The 20,482-nt window shown below is 42.4% G+C and overlaps 1 protein-coding gene across 1 annotated transcript in view; it reads right to left on the bottom strand.

Annotated features, from left to right (window-relative positions):
- Positions 1 to 20,482, bottom strand: part of PNPLA7 (patatin like phospholipase domain containing 7) — a 318,179-nt gene that overhangs the window by 149,251 nt on the left and 148,446 nt on the right. Inside the window, exon 21 of the mRNA XM_019510411.1 lies at positions 11,188 to 11,248. Within this exon, the coding sequence (XP_019365956.1) occupies positions 11,188 to 11,248 (61 nt within the window). The remainder of the gene's footprint in view (positions 1 to 11,187; positions 11,249 to 20,482) is intronic.

Genomic DNA, 20,482 nt, shown 5'->3' with positions numbered 1-20,482 from the left:
AGAAAAAAAAAAAAAAAAAAAAAAAAAAAAAAAAAAAATCGCACTGTGCAGAAAAGCAGGTATTGTCAGAGTTCCATTTGGCAGCCATGGGCATCAAATACACACTAAAGGAAGGCTGTGCTTGGCCACAACAAATATTTCTAGGCAAAGGAATAATGCATGTGCTGGAGCATGTGTGCATCAGAAGGAGAATCCATAGGGAGAGCCAGGTGAGGAATAACAGTATTTGAGTCAAATCTAACATATTTACTAAGAAGGCCCAAGTTTGTGAGTTCACTGGACTAATTAGAAGGCAGACTGTTGAAAACAGAACTGTGAACAACAGTTAACTGCACCTGTATATTGGTCACTAGCATATAGGGAAGTAGGTCACAACAAAAATGAGTTACAGAACTGTCCTTTCCAAATCTAACAGCAAGATGGCAGTTCTGATGAGTGATTAACAGTGTACTAACACACACAGGGATTATATTGCAACTGCAGACTATAGCAAGCAAAAGGTATTACATGTCTGCTGGGTTACATTTGGAACACATCATAAAAATGTATCAAGTGTACATCATTTCCAACTACTACAATGCATGTATGGTTATGATGATTGTTCCAAAGAGTGGAACAACACAGAACTGAATATAAGCCGCACTCTAAATAACACATACAGAACAGTTTCCATGGAGAAACTGAACTCAGTAAAGGTCTGTCTCTGTAATCTGTGCTCAGTTGTCATTTTATTGAAAGTATAATGGAGTCAGGCATTCAAAACAACGGACTATCATACAAGCCACTAATATTCAAAATACCAACGAGGGAAAAATCTGCATTTGGATGATGAAACTTAATCAGGCAAATAGATGCAATGGGTGCAGTTTGTGCTTGCAGCTAGACAAACACTAGGAGTTTTATGGCTATGGTGCAGCCAGTAGAAAAGTCTAATCTGAGCCCAAATAAGACAAAGCATTTGGAAATTATTTGTATGAAGGAAACACTCAACAAAGAACTAATGACAAAACTATGCCACATTGCATATGCAGGCCTTGCTGGAGCATGGACTAAGACTAACACTGAGCAGTGTACATAGTAATCATACGGAGACCCTGCTAACTGCCTGAACCAAAGTAGGCCCCAATGAATGCAAAACTAGGCATATCATACATGACTTGCACAGACATGTTGGGAAGGTAGCTTGTTCATTTCAGAAATGTTTCCAAGGCCAACGGATACCAGATGAATTGATAAGGCTAGTATAAACCACCAGAACTAAGATGAGTGACCTGGCAGACAGGTATCCCTATCTAAGGGGCAGAGTGCACTAACTGATGATAAGTAGAATGTAGATATCACCTAAAGATGTTTTAGTAGTTGGTGAGAACTGGGACATACATGCCTTAAACAAAGTTGTCTTGACTGAAGTATTAACTGGGGTGCAGGAACCCTTTATACTTGTACTGGGCTTAGGGGGTTACGTTCATGCTTGTACCACTCCTTTAAATGACACAGCTAGCACCAAGGACTGGCTGGTCATGGATGTTAGTGTCTAGGCTCGTTTGTAGACAGTAATCCTGACCAAATTCTTTGTCACTAAGACCCAAAGCCTACAGTCGTTTTCTTGCATCAAGGGTGTGGAGAAGCTTGAGAGAGTCCAGAGGAGAGCCACACTCATGATTAGAAGTCAAGAGAGCAGGCCTTATGAGGAGAGGCTGAGAGGCACGGCACTTTTCAGCCTGGAGAAGCAAAGGCTCAGGGGGGATTTGGTGGCAGCCTATAAGTATATAAGGGGGGTGCATCAGGAACCGGGAGAACATCTGATCACCAGGGCACCCCAAGGGAAGACAAAGTCCAACAGTCACAAAGACTGTTTTAAACTGGACATAAGAAAATCTTCTTTACCATCTGAGTCTCCAGAGTCTGAAATAGATTCTCCCCAGAAGTGATTCAAGCAGCTACTCTGGATACCTTTAAGAAATGCTTGGATGCTTATCTTGCTGGGGTGATCTGACCCCACCTGACTTCCTGCCCCTTGGGCAGGGGGCTGGACCCGATGATCTCACCAGGTCCCTTCCAGCCCTAATGTCTATGAAATCTATGAAGTTGTTATGGGCAGTACACCCCAGAGAGCACCCTGATGGCATGCACACAGACAAGCCAAACTGAGGGAGCTTGACACAAAGGAGAACACCTAACCCCTAAATAGCACTAAAGGAATCTGATAATACTGATGGAGCCCACCCTACAACACTGACAGTACCATCATGATTTTAGTAAGTGACACACTGCCCTCTCATAGGATTGCCAGCTGAGGAGATGGTAAACAGCTCAAAGTGGGTATTCCTCTATTCCCCTCCTCTTAGATCCCCATAGAATTTAATAAGGTTTAAAACACATAAGTTGATTAAAAGAAACAGAGAAACATGTACAGAAATAAGAAAATCTATGATAGAGATAGCTGTGTTAAAGAGGTAAAAGTATAAAACCGGAAAAGGCAGAACCTCACAGGCTAATGGGAATATCCATTAAATGGTTAAAGCAATATGCTGTGAAGTTAGCATAAAGAGTCATTGCAGCTACAGATGATGTTGATGGGCTCACAAAAATGAAACATGCTGAGAAGTTGTCAGAAAAAAGCCATAGCAGCTGAAGATGAAAGTGAGACAGAAAAGCTCACACTAACATTGGAACAGTGGAAGTTACAAGCCCTGCTGGCAGGTTGCAGGGCAGCAGAGACATAACGTTACAAGAAATGCAAAATCAGGAAAGTGAGCAACAGTGTGCATGAACTCCAACTGCAGCTCAGACAGTGGGTGGCAAAGGGTGCTGGATATATCCATTGTGGTTGAGGCCTGTTTTCAAAAAATCAAGAAATCAAGGTGTGGGTAGATATAAAGATGTCGAAAAGGATGGTAAAGTGATTCAAGCTGCACAGCTGGTGAACAAGAATAAAAATCCTGCGGAAGAAATAGAAAAGCTGCAGCCACAGCTGCAGGCACATCAGAGAAACAGAAACAGAAAATAAGAACATGAAAGAGGAACCTGTGAGAGTAGCTGCTTTTACCTCTGACCTTGATCCCAATGCAAATGATTAGACAGTTCTCCACAAGACTTGGGATGCATCTGGAATCCGCTGTTCCAATGTTAGCATGAGCTTTTCTGTAGATGTTTGGGAACCCCCATGTTTGCATTCAAGTCAGGGATGAGCTTGTAGAGTTGTGGATTTTTAAAATGATAGATTCACAGACGTTTTTCCCTCTAGTTACCAAAGTAAGAGCATAATTGTAATTCCTACGGCCTTGGCAACACAAACTGTGAAGGCAATTAAACAAAAACAGCCACCTCCTACACCTGAAGGAATGTTTTGGTGGAGTAAGACAGAAAAATTGTGAGTTTTTAATTAATTGTTCAATGTGGTTTCCCTTCAAATGAAATAGTTTTCAGGTTTTAACATCACTGATTTTTGGCATCCGTTTATGAGCCCTGAACCTCAGTACTGCACACCTTTTGTGTTCTAAAGAACAAGATCCTGTTCTGCCTCTGGGTTACTACAATTCCCCCACAATATTTCACACTGCAGTGAGGGAAACGTTTGAAAACAAAAAACTGTTACAAACAGGAAAGACTGTGATGCATCTAGATGACAGTCTAGTGGCAAGTTAAACAGCAAATGAGCATAAGGAATTGATGTATAGGTCCTGCCTGAGGAACAATTTAAACCTCAATCCATGAGTCACAGATCAAACAGAAAAAAGTACAGTATTTGGGAATCAAACTCAGTGCAGAATGATGGTAAAGCTCTAAAAAAGAGACATGGAGTATATTGTAAAGTAACCCATGTGACAAACACTAAACTGTCAATCATTCATCAATACCTTGGACTTGCATATTTTTGTCACAAATTCATTGTATGATATACAAATAAGAGAGAACCACAGACGAGTTGCTTAAAATACCTCAATGAACATGCACAAAAAGAGCAACAAAGGCAAAGGAAAATTGAAAAAAAACTCTGATGGAAATTCCTATATTAGCTACTTCATACAATGATTTTTCTTCTTTCATGCATTACAGCAAGCAAAGTTTTCGTATTACCAGGATGACCATGCAGGATACTGGAACAGAGGAAAAGCTGCTTACTACAGCTGAGCTTTAACAGCTCCAGAACTTAAACTGGAAGGCTATAAACAAACTGCTCTTGCAGCATATTAAACTTTATACAAAGCAAAAACTACTGTGAAGACAAGCCAAGTTGCAATCAGAAGCCATCAAGTGTTAGAAAAATGGCTCAGAAAAATCTGTCTAAAAGCCATACGTGCATTTAACATGCTTGGTGCTGGAGCAGCAAAGCCACCTCTCCTGGCCAACACGTATGCCCACTTTGTTGCCCCTTTTGGCCCTGCAAAGTCCCACTCTGTTATCTCGCCTGCCACCCCTTGGTGTTGTAATTGACAGGGAGGCTGCCCCTAGAAGGCAGAAGGGGGCTTTGGATGGTAGTCCTTTGTCTAGGCTGAGGCCCCCCTGGCCTTATCCCACTTTACTCTGGCTGAGCCACTCTTCCTGGGGTCCACTGTCCCAGGACCCAGCTCTGGCCCTCATGGGCTCTGGGCTCCTCAGCCCCTAGTCTTCCCCTTGGGCTTGCACCCCAGTCTTTACCATCTTCTATCTCCACCCTTTGCCAGACAGTAACAGTCTTTCTGCAGGGCATGGGATACTGCAACCCCACATGCCCTGGATCACAGCACCACAAAGGGCTCTACACTGAGGGCCTCTGTTGTAGCCCCGTAGCCTCCAATCTGCCCCTTTTATCTGCTCCCAATCCTCCAGTTTAAACAAAAACCTAAAAGCATGAGCGTCCACTCCCAAAACAAAGGGTTCCCCTCCCAGGGTTAACCTTGTCCTGCAGAAGCCGTACCCCAAAGGCCCAAGGCATTTAACTTGTTTCGGTTTGGGATGCAGGCTTCCTTTCAGTTCCCCTGCTGCTCAGAGACCTTCCTCTGGGCCACCTGGCCTGGCTCTCTCCTAGAGCTCTGCTTCCTGCCGCTCCCATGGTCAGACTGCCCCCCTGGCTAAGGCCTTGTGCTTGTAAGTTTTTTCCTGGGTCACCTGACCCACCACTTCTGCCCCAGGCCTGTCAGCCACTGCTCACACCTGGGATGGGCACCCATTTTATTCCACAACTCTGTGCCTGCATTATGATTAGCCTGTCCCAGGGACTGGGGAAGGCCAATTATACCTGGGCTCTTTCTCCCCTTTAGTAATCGGGCGGGGGCCCCATTACAGCATTGAATAATACTTCACTGTGGGTCTTTGCCCTTATGACAAATAACGTGCAAGTAATAACTCTAAAAGAACCTAAAATATCAATTTGGGGTCTTACTTTAAATGTCAAAAGCACATTTGTAAACCATAAATGCATGTAAAGGTGCACTCCATTTTTAAAGCTATACTCTTTCAGCAAGTTCTGGGAAAACAATTTGATTTATGGATGGTAGCTCATATTACACAGAAGGAAAGTTGCAGGAGGTGTTGGCATGTGTGTAACAAGAAAAACGCAGGTCCAAGATTCTTTCCAGTTTAGGCTAGAAACAAGATGAACTCAGTTGGCAGAAGTAGCAGCTGTTATAAGAAATAATGAAAGGAAAGGAGACTGAGATGATCTTTGTCACAGGTTCAGATTTTCCATACAGAGGTCTACGTAAGATTTGCATATACACTGACCAGTGGTTGTATTAATCCACACTTCAGAAAGGCCTACAGCATATAGCATCAAAGTATTTGCAAGAGGATTGAGAACAGAGCGGGACTGCATGAAATTGGAGACAGTTTACCCAAACTGGAAACCATTATGAAAAAACCACCATCACACAAAAGTAATTTAAAAGTGGAGTCCTAAGTAAGGCTTGAGACCTAGGAAACAAATCCTGAAGTGATTAGCACAAAAAGAATATCAGTTCAAGTAGGTGAAACGTACACGTCTGCAATAAATCACACGGTAGATAAAACTGCACTGTACCACATGTCACAACATCCCAGTGTGCAACAGGGATCCTCCTTGGATAACAGAGCCTGGTTTGCAATTACTGCTTAAATATAGTTTAGGGGATGGGCAGGAAATAAATTGTCATGACTTAGATATCTATTTTTCACTGAATACATACTGTAGTTTGGTTACAGGAAGTGTCAGACCTAATTACTACATAGGAGAACCAAAGCCAAGAGCTTCAGAGGCTAGAACTGTAGGTTAATTTCCATTTTGCAGCCAGAGACATTTTTCCAAATTCCTCCAGAGAGATTCTCAGGTGAAAAGGGAAACAATTCCCAATGGGCTGAGGCATCTGTTTTGGGAAAGTACTTCAACACATGAATGCAGTCCTTAGTCCAACTAATTCAGTTCACTGGGGAATGAATAGCTATGGAAGGGAAATGAGGTTACACAAGCATAAAGTGAGAGCAGAACTCGGTTGCATTCATCCATCTTCTTTCATCTTATATTTAGACTGCACCATTTCCAGGCACAAGTGGGTGTACATACATAATTTCTCCACAGCCATTAAATAGCATAATGTAGCCCTGATCAGCACTGGGACCTCCAAAATTGCTGTAACACCTACAAAGGAGGCCTTAAGTAAATAAATACCTGTGCCCCACAAGACAGGACTAATTGTTTTTTCATTCAATGATGAATTCTCTAGGACAGCGGTTCTGAACCTTTTTCATTCGACATACCCCTTGGTCTCAGAGTGAGACTTCACGTACCCCCGAGAAGTGATGTTTCTGGTGCAAGGTTGAGGCATGGAGCAGGAGTAGGATGTCTGGTTTCCATGTGCATGTGTATTTTACAGCAGTAAAACCACAGCAATTTCAAAATCTCAAGATTTTTTTTAGGCCTTTCAATCTGTGTTAGACAATGTATGAACTATATCTCATGTACCCCGATGAGGCTTCACGTACCCCCGGAGGGTACATGTACCCCCACTTCAGAACCGCTGCTCTAGGACATTTTCTCTGGCCAGCTTGAGGAATATCGTTAAACTACTTCCTATATCCTACAATTCAGATGCCACATTAAAACAAACACCAAATACATTTGTTATTTGTTATGAAATTTATGTTTTCCTCTCAAGGTACAAGAATTAGTACTATCCCTGTTTCCATGTTTAAATTACACATCAGGAGCATTCTATACTTACGTGAAACTAACACAGATCAAAGATCACATGAACATCCTAAAGACTGAAGTTCACTACTGTTAGAAATTGTGCAGAAGCAGCAACCTTCCACCACAGAACACTACCACAACCATTTCAGCCCCAATTTGAGGATAAGACCTTAGAATAAAAGGAGGACTTCAGTCTTTTAGTCTAGTTATTCCCTGGACATGTCTGGGTGTGTCTGTAGGTCAGAATATCAAGTGATGGTGATTTTGATGACCCAGACATTTGCTCACTTCCCCATCCCCATAGCGTAGCATTTCCAAGCAAGAAAGGAACAGATGAATGCAGGGATGGGGGTAGAATATCAGGGCATCACTTTATGCGACGAGGCTTGAGAAAACATTTTTCCTCATGAAAGTGAGTATTCTTTACACTTCAGTATGGCAATCATCATTGCACAAGTCATTTTGCTGGGAGTTCTCTAAATTCCTAGAGACAGTTACAATTTGCTTGGTTACTTCTGCTATCTGTTCTTCTAACAAAATAGTAGACAGAAAATCATCAGTAGCATATTGGGTATTTTTAAAATTAATGTTAATGTTTTGATGCTTTTAATCCATATGAAAATGCAAACATATTTAACATTCTGTATTAAACGCATGCATAAAGCTCAACTATCCTTCAGATGAATGAACCATGCAGCAGAGATAAGCAGTAAACATTAAATAAGGTTACCATTTGTTTAAATGACAGTTGCTTAAATAAAACTGATTGTAACTCGATTAAGAGACCTATCCAATACCACCAAGTGAAAGATGACTCTCTACACACATGGGCATAAGCATATATAAAGTGCATGCAGAATATTTTATAGAAAGTCATAACTTTAAATGCCTCATTGTGTCTGCCACTGTTTTGTTCAAACCTTCCCCTCTACAGAATGCCATTATGAGCACATCCCTATAATTATATCACATTTCATATATTTTCAGTTTTTCTTGCTAAGATGGCAACTTTCTCTTGCCATTCCCAGTCCTTTAGAACCTCTCTCTACCTCATCTCACCCTCTGTGTCTTTAAAGCAGTACTCCTGAGGTTCCTCTCCTCTCACTTGCTTGGACACAAGTTTGACCAAAAGTTCTAACATGTTTATTATAGCCTTATTCCATATTTCTGTTTGAATATTACATTTATTTAGAACCAATTCATACCATGCAACTTCTGAAGACTCCTTGAGAAATCTACATATTATTCTAGTATATTGTTATAGTATCAATCATATACTCATTAGCACTGATAGCAAATGGATGTAGCAGGTGGCAACACTTAAAGCTGCATGCCAGAAAACTAATGCCCTACTTTGCACTTAACAGGCTTTAAAATCAATTTTATGGGGACATCATCTCAGACCTTTTCCTGGATAAAATATGGATAGCGGAATGCTGCATCTTAATTTTTATGTGCACTAAAATGAAATTAAAGTGCAAAGGCAAACCTTGAAGTGCTTGCTATACTGTAAGAAGCTATGAAACTTTACATTAAAGTTTTAAAGCATCTAAATGCATGATTCTATACTGTACCATACAGCAATTACAGTACCACTGCAGTACATAGAGAAACATTAGATAGTCATTTTTTCCCCTCAATATTCAGCATAAATTTCTTCTTTAGTTATTCATTTCAAGCCTCTCTCACAGATTCATATACCACACTGAATAATTCCTCACCCTCTCTGGTATTCATCCAGCGGAAATTTAACAGGTCATATATCATTGTTTAGCTTATTCAGCTCTATAAGTCTTCCCTCCTATATCAACCCCCACAGCACCTAATCCACTTGTTGCACTCTGACTGAACTCCCTTCAGTTTGTCAATCTGGCTGGTGCAGCAGGGCCCAGAACCACAAACCAGCCACACAGAAAAGGGTAATTGGTTACCAGCCCCAAGCTGTGGTGTTTTTTCAGCTTCAAGTCATACTAATCTTGCTTACAGGCTCCTTAAATTCATTTCTAAAGCGTTGTTCCATACAGGGATGCCCCACATGTATTGCAAAATGAACAAGGATGGCATGCTCAGCTTGGAGCACTTCTCCAGATGATACAATGACTAAGAGCTTTATTCTTCCATGTAGCATGCATTGTAACTTCCTGTGGTACCTAGGAATGTGGAGAACTAAGTACAAGTAGTCCTACCAGTGTCACCAGGACCATTCACACATGTAAATGATAAGCACACAGATGGTGTTTCTAGGATCAAGGCCCTAAGCTTGACAACATAGCATTTTTGGAGTAGCCTAAAACTGAATAAGCTTATCACCTGCTGACAGTCTCAATGACACACTTATGGCAGGGGAGCAGTTGTAGTCAATATCTACACTCTTGCTTGGTACTCTCAGTACGAGAGACAGTGGCATCTCCAGGTAACCCCACTGTCAATGTCATTGCCCACTGATCTTCTTTCATTTACAACCTCTTTCAGTTGCTGGCACTAGAGGTCCAAGTCACTTACCAAGACGGCAATATTCTTCCCTCACCTGCCTACCTTTCCAGCAAAGTAAGATAATAAAACTGGGGAAAATGCATTGGTGGGAGAAGACCAAGCAATCAAGCTCAGTGGATGCCTACCTTATTATCATTCCTTGGTTTCCAGCATTCCCATGAGTAGGGCCTGCTCTTTTACAGGGCGCACTGGGTTGATTTTCCTAAACTGAATCAGTTTATATCCCTCTACATCCCATCTCATTTTGTTTTTCCCTTTTCATATTTCTTATCTCCCTCAGCCTGCAAGAAATGTTTCTTTGCCCATGAACATAATGAGGAAGTAGGTCCTAAAAGGCTACTTGCTGGAGAAGGGGTGGGGGGTGAAGGCCACAGCACAGCTATGGCTTGAAACTTGCTCCAAAGCAGCCCATTGAAATTTGACATGCATTGAGTTACATGGAAACTCGCACACCTGAATTTGTGAATAGATTTTAAAAACTTAGTATATCTGTTAAAAACTACTACTTAGCTTGTTTTGGCCTTCCTTTAAAACCAGTTCAGTCTAACCATCCAAAAACTGCTACAGTAAAGGGAGCATCCTCTCACACACTGACAATTCAATTAGCAAATTTTCCTAATTCTGCCATTATACGCAAGAAGTTTCTCGGAAACAAACAAATGATTTTCTATAACACAGTTCAGCAAATAAACTAATGGCAGAGTTGCATCAACTCGTAGGCAGGTTCCAGCGTGTTTTCATTTTATGTAAAATCCCTCTGTGTCAATAGTGCTCAAACTTTCTGCTCAGTGATCCATATATGGGCTGGATCCAGCTGGTGGTCCTGATCCAGTGCCCAGAGAAGATGCAGCAGGGCCTCACCTGGCAACACCAAGTGGGGTGAGGGGCAGCCTGGCCCCAAACCAGCCTCACAAGGGAAGGGGGCTTGACCTGGCCCTGCAGAGGGTGGAATGGTGCTTGATGCAGCCCCAACCTGGCCCCACATTTGGGGGAGGAGGAGGGGAGGGAAGGACTAGCCTCTATCTGGCCCTGTGGGGGGAAGGGAAGTGGCCACAGGGCTTGGGATCTGGGAATTTGGTAGTCGGGGGGAGGGATCATAATGAAAGCCACTGATCCCCCACTGCCAAATTTATTGACCTGTTGGAGCGCCGTGAGCCAGATGCTATGGCTATACAGCAGGCTGCATTAGGCCCATGGGCTGGAGATTGAGCACTCTGCTCTATGTAGTTATTTCCATGCTTTCCATTCCAGCCCTGTTAACTAAATACTGAAAGCAGATTTCACTGTACGTACGTTTTGTGTCCATATACATATGTATACACACAAGCACACACTCCATTAAATTCCAACCTTCTTGTGATCACAGCTCAAGTGAAGTATTTAGAGACAAATTCTGTCCTTAAATTTACCAGTATTAACATTACATGATTCCTCTAAATTCAAGTCACTTTGAAGTTCCATTAGAATAACTGAGTTTTTTAACCTGCCTGTTAGACACCTTTTCCAAGTTTGGAGTTAAAGTCAATGATCCAGAAATTACTACTTACCCCCTTGCTGAAGGCTGCCAAGAATCTTCTCACCCAGCAAATGGATAAGTCGAGTCACAACCTATCAAGGGAGGAAGGATAAAATAAATACAAAGAAAACAACAAATATTTCAGACTAAATGCTTTGAAAAGAAAAATATCCTAACAGACAGTCTTAAGATTTATGAGACACAATCTTAAATAGAACATTGTTGGGAATTGCTAAGGTTACAGGGTTGTTTTGGGGTTTTGTTTTGTTTTTTTTTAATAAAAGCACAACTGCTCCAAGGGAAGCAATTATTTCCACTGCAAGGCATAGTGACAGATCATTTTTCCTGCATAGTTATCTGGTATATAGTTTTGTTTTACACTGACCTCTAAAAAAAATAGGTCATTTATAGCCTATTCTGCTAATAAAAGAAAAACACCTTTTCTGGAAATAATCCACGTCATTTCCACCTCTCTAATGTACACATACAGCATCTCTATATAAGAAGGAGCAGTCACATTAAAGTGATTTTTAATTATATACCATTTAAATTGCATGCTGTCTGCTCACCTGGATCCATATTACATAAGAAACCCCATTCAAACTGGTATTCCTATAGATCTCTTTGAATTAGCTCACATTCCTGATTGCAAGCAGCTTGGTAGAAGACACGGTAGATCTGCACCTTACAGACTAACCAACACAGGTGTAGGTATAGGTGCCTAATACTGTGCAGGCTATCCCAAATGAGGCAGCATCAGGGATTTATAAAATATAGTGACAGAATAGTTTTGTTTGTTTCTCAGGCCTGTTCCTTATTCATCCTCACATCTTGTTTGACCTTTGGATGGGTCTGTTGTGAAAGTATGTGCATAAAGCAGAGTATATGAAGCTGTAAGCTGCTCCTCACAGTATTATGGGCAAAGCAAACGCCTACTCAAAGCCCTGTATACTCTGGTAAGCTGAACTGCCTTTATGAAACTGTTGGGCATCTGGATCAAACCACTGTATTACATTCAAAAGTTCTTCTTAATCTAATTTCAAAATTGAAGGTTTATCTTTAAAAATAGTAATCAGTAGTTCTTTATAAGAACTATAACAGAGGGAACAGACAGATGTCATAATTGCACTGATATCCAAGGACTTTAATGCAAGCTGTTATGATGCAACTGTTCTATCTGCATGATTCTTTAGCAATAAACATGCTGCAAAAAATCACTCCAACTTTAAACCTGCTTCATTCTTGGTCAAAGGTAGGAAGATTTAGCCCACTTGTATTGATACTGAATAATGCAGGTGTAATGGTTACAATGCAACAGTTGTTGGATGCTGTTATACTGGTATAAAGGTACTGTGTGTCCGTGCCAATACATTTGCGATATAGATATCGATCTAGACATATAGATATACACATACATATCTATCTATCGATCTATCTAGATCGATATCAATTGATATCTGTCTAGATATCCACTGATCTATATCTAGACATATATCTCTACAGATATAGATACACACACACACAAATTATATATATATACGGGCTTAGTCTGTCTGTCCATCCCTAATGCTCAAGGGGTGGGGCTCCAGCCAGTGCTGCGCAGGGGGCGAATTGCCCATCAAGAACAATGGCAGGGATGGAGTGCTGCCATGACGGCAGGGATGGAGGGTCAGAGATGATAATGGGGACAGAACACCATCATGACAGCAGGGATGGAGTGTGAGTGTCTACAGAGCAAAGCCATTTCCAGTGAAAAACAATTCTGATCCTCATAAGAATATTAAAACCAAAAAAAAGAAAGAAAAGAGCTCCCTATTCTGACTTGATTAATGAGCAAGATACAGTAATCAAATACACTGTACTCTTGTCAGAAGAGAAGGCCCTAACAGCAAATGGAGGTGTGCCAGTGCGCATGTGCTTGCCTGGCAATTACAAGGCCCCTCCTAGCTAACAAACCAGTTTCAATGCAACCCAAGTTACCCTCTCTTTTTTACCTCGCCCCTATTTGTAGAAGCCATTAATGTAAACTAATAAAACATACATTTTCCTAAGTCTAAACACTTTAAGATTTAACCTTCAGATGCGAAAACCGTATAAGCCCCAAGAGACATCAACTTACTAATTAGTATCATTCTAAATTTCCTATTTAAAAAGAGCTTTGTCCCAGGCAGTCATTACCATCAATCACGTCTGCATAGTATATGGGATTCTATACTGTTAATGAATGCCAGCTTTAAAGAGTATCTAGAGAAAAACCCCATGGGGTTTCAGTGTCATACAAATCCATAACATTAGAACTTAAAGTAATAGCCAAACGGTACGCTGGGTAAATGCATTAGGAAATAAGCAAACACAGAAGCATATACTTCCTACTTGTAGTATTAGGGAAAACCAAAGGGGAAAAAAACAACTATTTGCTATATGTTACCAAGTCAGAAATCAGAGATGGAAGAAGCCCTGAAGTTATCAGTTTCCAGTTCCTTGCCACTGCACATGTGTTCTCCAAGGCTCTGTGCAGTCTAAATTTCCATATCCCACGGGGTTCCTACCTTCCCCACTTGGGCTGGTCTACAGCCCAAATATCATATACCAACCACTTATGGTCACTTCAGTTATGCAGAATTTCATCTGGACAATGCTCAACTCCCAGAAGGCCATTTAGAAGAATACTGTATTTACTCAGATCCAAGACAAGGTTTTTTCCCCATTCAAATTGGGGGGGAAAGCCCCTGGTCTTGGATTCAAGTACCAGGCTGGTAGGGAGCTATGGTTCTGACTCAAACCCACGTCAGGGCCAGAGTCAGAGTCAGAGCTAAAGACAAAGTTGAAGCCAAAGCCTCTGCAATCACCTGCCCCTTCCCACAGCCTCTGTCCCTCCCCACCACTTACTGTCTGTTGCAGCTTTGATCCCATTCCTCTTTGGGGCATGGCATACATGGTAGCTCCAGCCCTTTCTTGGTCATGCACCAGTGGCAGTACTGGCAGCAGATCCAGTGTCCTGCAGCTGGAGCAGCCACTACTGCAACTGCTGCTGAGTGGCCAGGACAGGCCAGAAGCTACCACGTGCTCTGTGTCCTAGACAGAAATGGGGTCAGAGCCGTGACTGACAGTAAACAGGAAAGGGAGGTGGGGGGTGAGATTGTGGGGGCAAGTGGCAGGAGGTTCAAGCACCACAGGAGGGGGGAGGCAGGCATTGCAGAGGGGCACAGGCGGTGAGGGGCAGGGATCAGGCCATTGCTGTCTCCTGTTCCCTGCCACTGCTTTTCCTGCTGTAGTAGTGGGGGGGATGAATTTAAGACAACCCCAATAATTAGATTCTGTACATGGAAAATTAGACCAAATTTATACGTTTTCTATGTATAGAACCTAATTATTGAGGGAGGGACTTCTTAAATTTGAAGTAATCTTGACTTCAGATAAATATGGTACATAAATTCCCAAACAGGCTTAGAAGAAAACTGTATATCCACCCTTGTGTATCATTGTATATCCTTGATTCATTGTATATTTAGCCACCCTATAGACTTTTCTGACTTGGTCTTCAACGCGAGTCTAGTACTCAAGCCACTCTCACAGTAATCCCACGTAAGTCACCAGTAGTGTCCATAATGGATTCAATTTTCCACCCCAGCTGGGTGAAGAATACTAATAAGCAGAACTGCATCCATTAATATTCAGGGACAAAATAATGCTGACTGTTGAAAGAGGGAACTGACTACTTACCTCATTTCAGCAACAATTTACAATGAATCAACTCTGCGGCAAACATAAAGCTTACTGCCCATCCAGCTGGGAGCTGAACTTGCTTGTTTGCTATAGGTCTCAGGTTTACAATTCAGAAATTTGGTTTCCATAAATAATCCTGGTGCTGCTAATTGCTTCAGTTGTAGAATAAAAACCATAACAATGAAATCCATTAGACAGTGAAACTGTTTCCTCAGGGAAACGCCCACCCCTAAAGAAGGTCAATGCACATGTGCACATAACAGGGGTAGTGAATCAGCACCTGTATCTAAAGACTACGCATTTATTACATTAGTTACAGGGCAACTATTTAACAATGCTTTGTGCATTTATGCACCTAACAGCTAAGGATCTCCAACCCATTAACTAACCGCTCAGGCCGTCATCCAAGTTGTGCCCTCACTTTACAGAAGGGTAAGACGAGTTGAAACAAAGAGTTAAAACTTTAAAACTAGCATCCACAAGTTCCAATCCACAGTCTACTGCCCTTGCCATCAGGATACACTATTTTTTTTGTTTGTTAAATCAAACCTTTCAGCCCTGATACAGCAGTCATGGAAAAATTATTTCCCCAGTGCCTTGTAGGAGAGGAGCAGGCTGCTTACCACCACAGGATGAGTCACCACGCTGCTGTCATGGCAACGCAGAAAGAACATCAATTCTGGATCTAAGCTAGGAACTGGCCTGAGATTTCCTTGGAGTTTAAAAATATGCCAACTCTTCTCTCATAAAAAGGCACTGTTGTTCTTTATAAAAACGTTTGGTTCTTGGTCGCCTGAGATACCAATATAAATCACAACTGCTGATATTTCCAACTGCAGACTTGAGATCTGTGATATGCTATAAAATAGCCAAGAAATGCATCACAATAGCTTCCTATCACCAAGAAATCAATTAATACGAAGAAGGCAGTAGGGAGAATTCTAAACCTAACAATGAATAAATCCTCAGTTAACATCCCAACCACATTTATTGTGCCCAACAAAAAATGTGGAGAGCGAGACTTAGCAAACTTGGTCGTTCAGAGCCAGGACACATTCTCTCCTGGTTGGGGTAATCAGGAAGTCACTGGCAGCTTCTCCAGTAGAGATGGAGGCAAGGAGCTAAGCGTGCCAAGCTCTCCTGATAAAATGGTAGCAGCAGCAGAAGCAGCTACACTTCACTTCAGCAAAGAAGAGTGAGTGGTAGAGTGGCTTTATGCCACCTGCTCCTAAGAGAGAACGGGCATTAGGGATAGAGGGCAGAGGTGCAGTAGGAGCTGACAAACAAAGATCTCCTGCAAGTTCAGGATAGCAAAGGGGCCCAGTGGAGGTTCCACACATCTAGAACTGAGAGACAGAAAAGGATTGTGTAATTTGCTACTAGAGCTATTCGCTCTACTGCAGATGGGGTTGGGCATTTTGACCACAGATACGGGTTAGATGAAGTCGTGAAAGGCACACGTAAGTCTTCGTGTAACTTGCCCCAGCTTCCATTATCACTGCCACCAGAAAAGCTGAACATGTGTTGAAGTCTGGATGCCATTTTTTGCAAATCTAGGCAAAACCCAGAATCCCCCATTATGGCAGTTTTCCCCCCCTCTAATCACAGATCAAAAAATTGAGAGAAAGCATGAGTCTTTCCTTTCAAGGCACAGAGTTATCAGATGAGTGGGAAGTAGTTTGTGTAGGTGTCTGTGAATGCAGCACTCATCTCTACTGTAATGTAGTGTGTGTCATCTGGTGCCAGACATCACAATCTACTAGCACAGACTGTAATGTCTCTGCTACGTTACAGTTTCTGTAGTGCAGCATAGTCTCCACTGCACCTGCTGACATACATCCAATCCTACTCAACAGACCTGCTAACACATATCTGGTTCACCACAGATTCACTGACACACATCCAACTTCCAACTGCAGCTGCTGACATATGACTAGTCACTTCACAGATAACCTTTGCCTCAGCTACTTATGGAAAACCCAGACTTCTAAAAGATAGCTCGTTTGGAGTTCAGATATTCCCTAAAAGACCAAAGTTAGACACATTATTATTATTTTTAACTATTACTATAGTTTTGTCTACACTGCAGCACGGCAGGCTGAATTCTCCAACAGGAGCCCACACTTTCCATGCAGCAACCTGGATATTCAAGTATTAAAATTCATTAGTTATTACAAAATAAATGCATCTTCTTTCTTCTGGTTACTGCAGACAAAGTTCAAAGTGCCTTCTTTGGAAGATTTAATTATCCATTCTCCACTCTAACAATCTGTGGCAGCATGAAGCAGATCCGCTGCCCTTCTGTCCAGTATCAACTAATTCATCCAATAAGGACAGATAGCTTCAATCATGTGATTAGTAGTGGGGACAGGAGGGGGAGAGACCAAACACCCAAAACAATTCAGACATTTAGACCTCAGGCAAAATTATGATGAATGGAGCAATATAGCTCTTGGTGTTACTGGTTCAGGCAGGGCGTTTAATAAATTGGGATGAAAATATCATACAAGTAAGATGAGATTCTTTGGGTAAATCTGGTATCTTTTATTAAACCAGCTCAAATAGTCGGAAAAATTCTTTTTAGCAAGCTTTTGGGTTTAAATACCCTTTGTCAGGCTGAGAAAGCATCTGCAGTCAGTGTGTGCCCTTCCTGGATGGACTATTCATTGTCTGCCTATGTCCTTAGACCAACATGGCTACAACCTACACCTCATATAAATAAAATCTTCCAGATGTAAACTAATGGTGTAAATGTATACTTTTATTTCACCTACAGTAAAAGCTTAGATCCTAGACGTGAAAAAGTCACAGAATTCAAGAGACTCTTCTTGTGCCTTAAAAACATGTTACATAAACTAACTTCAAATGATGGGCAGGTTTTTAAACAAATAGCAATTTTGAACCTAAAGGAGATTTTTCAGTCAAACAGGAGGTGTTTTTCTGAAGGTTTTTAACAGGAAAGTCAAAATTGGGATCCCATTGTAACTTCTTCTATGGAGTCAGAGTTTTGATTTTCAATCTTTGCGAGCTCAATATCTCTTTAGTGTGAAAAATCCCCCAAGATCTACTGGCAAGGTTAACTGCTTTAGTGATTCCCTTCATGAACACTGAAACCTCTATTCCTCTTCCATTGGCAGCTGGTACCCACAGTAAGTGATGGAGCTCCAAGTAATTCTCAGGGCTTGTCTTCTTTCCAGAGTCCCTGCCACTAAGCTCTTTTGACAGATCCTCTTGGTGCAGATGCAGCATAGAGGTTTTTTCACCCTGTTTCCATACCAGGGTCTTTTTATACCCCTCTGCAGCAACTATGCCAGCAGAAATCTGTAGCGTAGACAAAAACTTCGTTTGGAAGAATAGGGAAATGTTCTGCTATGTTAAGACAGCAGTTTGTGGTAAGATAGGAGGAAAAAAGGAAGACTTCTTTAACCTCTCCCATCCAGTCATCCTTTCAAACTGAACGGTTAAGACATTCTAGTAAAGCATGGGGTGAGAAAAAAAAAGCATTTATCTTTCTGTGAACTTGTGCTTTTCTTTCCTAGGTCTACCTCTTTCTGTCCAAACTAACTTTTATTCTATCATTTCCCTTAACTGTGTCCTCACAACCTCATTTATCAGTTGACTTTGCTGCCTTCTGTGGTAAAACCTGGTCACTTGAACCAATCTCATCCCACACTTGGGACTTCTTCAAGCCCTCTCAATCCAGCCACCCTCTGCTTGTGAATGAATCTGGAGAGTCAAAAGAGGCAGCAGCAAAGATATATTCCACCTTTGCTGTGACAACATGAAATGTTTCCATGGAAGCCTGTGGTCTCTGCTGTGCCTCCTCCCTATCCTGCCTGGGGCCCAGGTGTTACAGGGCCAATGATTCCTTTAGACCCGGAGGGCAGCAAGTGATACTGCACCAGGTGGAAATTCAAGCACTATTCACCATTTCCAATACAGATAACCACTGTGACACTGTGTGGGTATAATAAGGTTGCTCAGCCTGCAGCTCAGAGTCCGCCTGGCTGGAAGGTTGACAGTAGCTGCAGCTGATGAGGGAATTTAGGTAGAGCTACAAAGAAGCTTAAAAAGTCCCAGGAGCAGAGTGTAAAGCAGAGAAAAAAGGAGAGCGGTGCTTCTGAAGAAATACTAAGCCTATGTTACTCCTCCCAGAGTCTGAAAAAAAGATCACAGCTTTTGGATGTTGTGTTTGTTCATTCATTTGTTGTTTGCACACTCATTTGCTTTGTTGTTTTTCTTTTATCCTGGGGACAAAGTTGCCCAGATATAAGAAGTCCATAAACCTGACAACAGAGCTGATTGGCCTCAATAAGGAAGCTGGGTGAGTGACCTGCTTACAGTGAGGTTGTGTGTCACTAGCACTTTGCGACTAGTCACCCTAAGTGAATACTGAACTCCTGTTCTCATGTATAAGAATAGCGACGGTTACATATTGGCTTCCCTTCTAAACTCCTGATTTCAGCTGCTTTGAACATTCATTGGTCAATCCACATTTGCAACAGCATGCTGCAGGTTACAATAAGCAATACGGTACAAACAAGTGGCTCACTTCCTGTACTGAACTTCAGACTGCATTGCTTGTTCAAAAAACGATGTGTAGTATAACGCTGGGGGAAACTTAAGATGCAAGCTCCTTAGGAAGAGAGAACTTGGGGAAAGAAAAAGAAAAAAAAAAAAACCAGGAAGAATTATTTTGATATTGAAGTTAAGGTAGAAAATTAGGGTTGGAAGGGACCTCAGGAGGTCATCTACTCCAAGCTCCTGCTCAAAGCAGGACCATCCCCAAATAGATCATTCCAGCCAGAGCTTTGTTGAGCTGGACCTTGAAAACCTCCAAGGATAAAGATTCAACCACCAATTCAACCATCTCTCTAGGTAACCCGTTTCAGTGCTTCACCATGCTCCTAGAGTGAGAAAGGTTTTCCTAATATCTAACCTAAACTTCTCTTGTTGCAACTTGGGACAACTGCTCCTTGTTCTGTCATCTGCCACCACTGAGAACAGCTTAGCTCAGGAGTGGGCAAAATACAGCCCGCGGGCCTGATTCGGTTCACAGCTGCTCCCGCGGTGTTCCACGTGAGGCCGAGCCCCACTTGCTCCTGCCAGGGCAACCCGCACCACACTCCCACCAACCCCGGCTCTGGCAGAGTGCAGCTTCTGGTGGAGCTGTTCCCAGTGTGGCTGCAGCCAGCCGGATGCTCTTCTGCTCCCCTCACCTCCACCAGAATCAGCCGGCCTGAAGATTCCCCTCCTGCCCACACAGAGCAGCGCATCAGGGGCAGCAGAAGTGACCGCTAGAGGTGAGGGGAGCACAGCAACACCTGGCCAGCTGCAGTTGCGCTGGGAACAGCCCCACCACAAGCTGCACTGTCCTGCTCCCCTTGCCTCCAGCTGCAGCTGCTGCTCCTGCTATTGCTGCACTGCTCTGGGCAGGAGGGTAGGAAGCTTCAGCCAGGTGGCTCCTGCCCAGCATGCATGGACCTCCAGTTCCAGCTCCCAGCTGCCTTCCACCTGCTCTGCCCACCTGTAGGTGGTTGATCATCGCTCTGGGCAGGCAGAGCATGTGGAAAGCAGTTGGGAGTTAGAGCCAGAGCTCC

This window comes from Gavialis gangeticus, unplaced genomic scaffold (genome assembly GCF_001723915.1).
Source record: "Gavialis gangeticus isolate Ggan-Ray unplaced genomic scaffold, GavGan_comp1, whole genome shotgun sequence".
Taxonomy (NCBI): Eukaryota; Metazoa; Chordata; order Crocodylia; family Gavialidae; genus Gavialis; species Gavialis gangeticus.
The sequence above is the reverse complement of the archived record's forward strand: the minus strand, read 5'-3'. Positions and strand labels throughout refer to the sequence as shown.